Source organism: Zingiber officinale, chromosome 2B (assembly GCF_018446385.1).
Source record: "Zingiber officinale cultivar Zhangliang chromosome 2B, Zo_v1.1, whole genome shotgun sequence".
Taxonomy (NCBI): Eukaryota; Viridiplantae; Streptophyta; class Magnoliopsida; order Zingiberales; family Zingiberaceae; genus Zingiber; species Zingiber officinale.
In genome coordinates this window covers 3553473-3558380 of record NC_055989.1, presented here as the reverse complement: position 1 = coordinate 3558380, position 4908 = coordinate 3553473, and the positions used below count along the sequence as shown (strand labels likewise).

Below are 4908 nucleotides of genomic sequence, written 5' to 3'. Positions count from 1 at the left end.
CCAACACTCCAGTGATAGTCAATGAGCCTAACTAGGATTATCAATTTTTTTTATTTCCATTCAAATTCTCAAAAGGAAAATCTACATGTTCGGTGAGCTTGAAGTTAGAAACAACAATACAAAGCTTCTTGTTTTTTTTTGGCAAATTTACGAATCACATAGGTAAAATTTTAAAATATCTAAATTATGTATCCTAATTTCAAAATTATCAAATAATGCATCCAATATTATTTTTGTCCCTGTTACTGTTCCCAATCGATTGTTACATTATAACAATCTATTCGAGAGACTGTTCCTCTACACAGTAGTCTCTCGATTGAAAGAATTATTTTATTTTTAAAAAATCATCACTCTCAATATAGTGAGTCAAATTAATATTTTAGGGTATGGATATAATCAGAAGAACTAAATAAATACATACTATTTAGTTTCATGTCATTTCGAGCTATCTACGTCCATAAGCTAGTTTCAGTCAAATTCAGATTAAAATTGACTGATGGACCTAGAGAGCTCAGAATGACATGAAACTATATCTTATATTTTTGTCTAGTTTTCTTGATTATACATGTGCCCTCAAATATCAACGTAACACACTTATTAAAAGTAGTGATTTTTTAAATACGAATTGAATCAAGAAAATTAGATAAGCGCATAGGACTGGATTTCATGTCATTCTAAGATTTCTAGGTCTATCAATCGATTTCGATCAAAATCGACTGATGGACTATAGAACTCATAATAATATAAAATTATATCATATTTATTCATCTAATTTTTTTATTATATACATATCCTTAAATATTAATTTAATCTATTATATTGATAATAATAATTTTTTAAATATAAGTAAATTTTTAATCGAGCAATCGATTAGAGATTTTACTATATTGATAAATAATATTCGGAATCGATTTTTATACTATAACAATCCATTGACAATAGTAACATAATAAAAATAATATTAAATATGTTATTTAATAATTTTAAAATTAAGGTACATACTTTTTCAAGCTTTTAACTCCATCACTCAAATAGAAATGATCACATTGCTCTATAGACTCTTGTTTATTAATATTTGGTCCCTTTAGATGGATTTAGTGGTTAATACATGAGGTGTTGTCATCATAAAGTCTTAGATTTGAATCTCGACAAAGTCGAGATAAATACCTCCTTTATGTGCTAGTTACTATTCTAAAAGTTAATAGTCGTCCATGATTTATCTCAAGTTAATAGTTATCCATAATTTACTTCCTTCGTATTTATCCTAAGACGAATTGATGAAAATACTAAGGACGAATATATTCATCTTTTGTTGACACCATTATTTATTAATATTTGACACTGTTTTACATAGTGTTTGTTCCAGTCCAGAGCTACGAAGCGAGGGAGAAGTAAACGTTGTCAACTTCATGGGATTTTTAGAAGAAAACTAAAAGCGTTATTATAAAATTCCGTATAAATGAGGGACGAAGGGGCAACTTTTTCAACGAACCAAATTTGGTCGAACGATCTCTCCTGACGTCGTTAGGTCGAGCAGTTCGTTTACAGAGCGAAATCAACAATGTTTCGACGTCTCTGCGCCGCCATCCACCGTCGACTTCAAGTGACTACCACTCTCGGCCATCGTCGGATCACCGCCCCCTCCCGCCCACACTTTCTGGGATTCGGCAAACCCTATTCTGCTTCCTCCGTCGGCGCCGACGATCCCTCATCCCTGACCGCTTCTTCCCTCATGAGATCGTGCGGGATCTCCGACCGTGCCGCCCTCTCCATCTCCAAGAAAGTCCAGCTCGACACCCTCGACAAAGCGCTCTCGGTTCTCACCCTCCTCAAGGACTACGGCTTCGACGAAGCCCATCTCGTACGCCTCGTCGACCGCCTTCCCGGTGTTCTCGTGATGGACGTCGAGAAGATCTTGAAGCCAAAGCTGGAGCTCTTCCGCGGGATCAGCCTCGTCGGAACCGCCCTCCCGGAGATCCTGTCAGCTAGGCCCATTCTGCTCAGACGCAGCTTAGAGAAGCGATTGCTCCCCAACTCTGAGCTCCTCAAATCAATTTTGATAACGAATGCGAACCTTGTGAATGCCATAAAGAACTCACCTTGGTTGATGGCCGTAGACATCAGAACCAAAGTGCTTCCCAAGGTCGATGCTCTGCGCGCACACTGCGTGCCCGATGATGTAATCTTTCTGCTTTTGACCCATTACGGCCACACTTTGCTGACAGATACAAATCGATTCAATGAGGCCTTTGACAAGATCAAGAATATGGGAATCTGTCCGAAGAAAACTACTTTCGCCCGTGCACTCGGGGTGCTTGCTCTGTTGCCCGAGAAGAAGTGGGTGGAGAAAGTGGAGACCTTTATGGGATTGGGATGGTCACAGGATAATGTCTTGGAGGCCTTCTCAAAACAGCCTCACATTGTGCGGATATCGACTGAGAAGACAAGGAAGACTGTGAAGTTTGTGGAAGAGAAGCTGGGATGGACGCCGGAGCACACAGTGAAGAATCCAACTGTCCTGTTGTTGAGCCTGGAGAAGAGGTTGATGCCCAGGTATGCCGTCCTGCACATTCTTATGCACAAGGGATTGATCAAGGCGGGCTTCAAAGGGAGTCATTTCCTGGTTTCGAATGAGAAGTTCATGATGCAATTTGTGACCAAGTATCAAGATAAAGTTCCAGAAATTGTTGAAGCTATCAAAGGAGTGAAATCTTGTAGATGACAAGGAAACTCCGCTGTAAGACAAGCCAATTGTAAGCAGTCAAGGTTTTCTTCTTACACAATCTCTTGAGATGATCTGAATTGTTGCATGCATCTTTGCTAGATTTTGTTGTAAACTCAATTTATGGCATGTTACTTTTGCTTCAAATATGATCGAGATGAATACTATTAAGCTTTTGAAAGTTGATTTTTTATTGAAGGAATTAGTTAGTGTCATAGAAATACTTGGCATGTTTATCCTTTGTTTGAGCTTGGGCAATTGTTCCTTGATCATGAGCTCTTACAGCTACAGAAAATAGTCCAAGTGCTTCAAAATGTTAGGATGGTAAATTTGTAGGTCAGCATTAGTGTGGACATCATCCAATTCAGATCATCTCAATCTGCCAAACATATGGTGATCCCGTTCCGAAGCCGAGTCGGATGAAGGCGGACCTCGATGTACTGGGGGTTCACGGAAAGTCGATGCGGCGTCCGATCTATCTGACACTCTCCGGAAGGGTTCACACGGGCAGATGACGAAGAATGATGATCAGGATGATAACGCAAGGACTCTGTACACACTCAGACGAGCCTCCGAGTCATTAGAGACCAGAAACCAGGGAAAAAGTCCCCAGGTCAGGCCCTCCGACGCTCAAGTCAGGTACTTTTTCCCCAGAAGCACAGAGAAAGGGCGGAAAGAGAAGACGAGTAAGAAATGACGAGTGAGCGTACCTGCGTAAGGGACAAAGCATCCCTTTTTATACTGCAACGGATGTTTCTGGGGTCTAGTGGGTGTCAAGGAATGTCGGCTGTCAGGCTTTGTCTGGCGGTTAATGACACGCGACATTTTCTCATAGGCCGGCGGCAGGACAAAAGGGGTAATGAGCCCTGACTGTTGGCATATTCCCTGACACTCTGATTATTCTCTGACAGACAGTTACGATTCCCTTGCTTGCTTGTCATGTAGTGCCTGGTATCTTCCACTCGTGATTGTTAAGCGGGTCTTTGCACTTGCTAACCTCGATCTGATATCTTGCCAACCCCGATTTGATATCGCCTCCCGACCTTAGTTCGGTTCTGTTTATCCCGACCCCAAAGTTGTACGTCTGACTTCATCCAACCCGACCTGTATGCCTGCATCCAATTCTGCTTATCTTGGACCATGAGGCTATGACTCCTGACCTGTATCTTTAGTTGGCACATCCCGACTTGCACGTTTCATCGATCCATGTATCCCGAGCCATAAGACTATAAATCCTGATCTGTATCTTTGACTAACACATCCCGACTTGTACATTTCATCGATCCAAGTATCCTGAGCCATAAGGCTATAAATCCTGACCTGTATGCGTCGGTCTGTTTCCGCTTATCTTGAGTTCCGATCTATACTCTTTGATCCCTTTATCTAATGTCGTGAGGATATAAGTCCCGACCTGTATCTTCGGTAAGCACACTCCCGACCTGTACGCTTGTGCATGTATCTTGTGTCGTAAGGCTAGAAGTCTCGACCTGTATCCTTGGTAGGCACACTCCCGACCTGTACGTTTGTCGACGTATCTTGCGCGGCAAGGCTAGAAGTCTCGACTGTATCCTTGGTAGACATCACCTACCAACTTGCTTCTGTCCTCTGTAATCTATGGTTCGTACGTCCCGACCTGTACGACAGGTCTGTATACCGACCTGCTTCGGTCCTCTGTAATATATAGTTCGTACGCTCCGACCTGTACGCCAGGTCTGTATACCGACTTGCTTCTGTCCTCTGTAATATGTGATTCGTACCTCCCGACCTATAAGCTAGGTCTGTATACCGACCTGCTTCTGTACTCTGTAATCCTTGGTTCGTACGTCCCGACCTGTACATTTGTCGATGTATCTTGCGCCGCAAGGCTAGAAGTCTCGACCCGTATCCTTGGTAGACATCACCTACCAACCTGCTTCTGTCCTCTGTAATCTATGGTTCGTACGTCCCAACCTATACTCCAGGTCTGTATACCGACCTGCTTCTGTCCTCTGTAATCTGTGATTCGTACGTCCCGACCTGTACACCAGGTCTGTTTTACGCTAGAGGTCTTTCCTTTCGCGCCTTTACCTGGCCTGTGGACCCTGCCCTTAATTGCCATCGAGGCTGGATCTTGTCCAATTTGTAATCTTATCTTTTGAATGTCCCATTAGCTGAGACTCTGACCATGATCACGTAAGCTTGACTTC

General features: G+C 42.3%; 1 protein-coding gene across 1 annotated transcript; it reads left to right on the top strand.

The window, feature by feature from the left end:
• The first annotated feature begins 1491 nt into the window (after nucleotides 1-1491).
• LOC122048939 lies at nucleotides 1492-2869 on the top strand. Its single transcript, XM_042610446.1, has one exon. The coding sequence runs from the start codon at nucleotides 1562-1564 to the stop codon at nucleotides 2720-2722; it is 1161 nt and encodes a 386-aa protein (XP_042466380.1). The 5' UTR covers nucleotides 1492-1561; the 3' UTR covers nucleotides 2723-2869.
• The last annotated feature ends 2039 nt before the right edge of the window (nucleotides 2870-4908 follow it).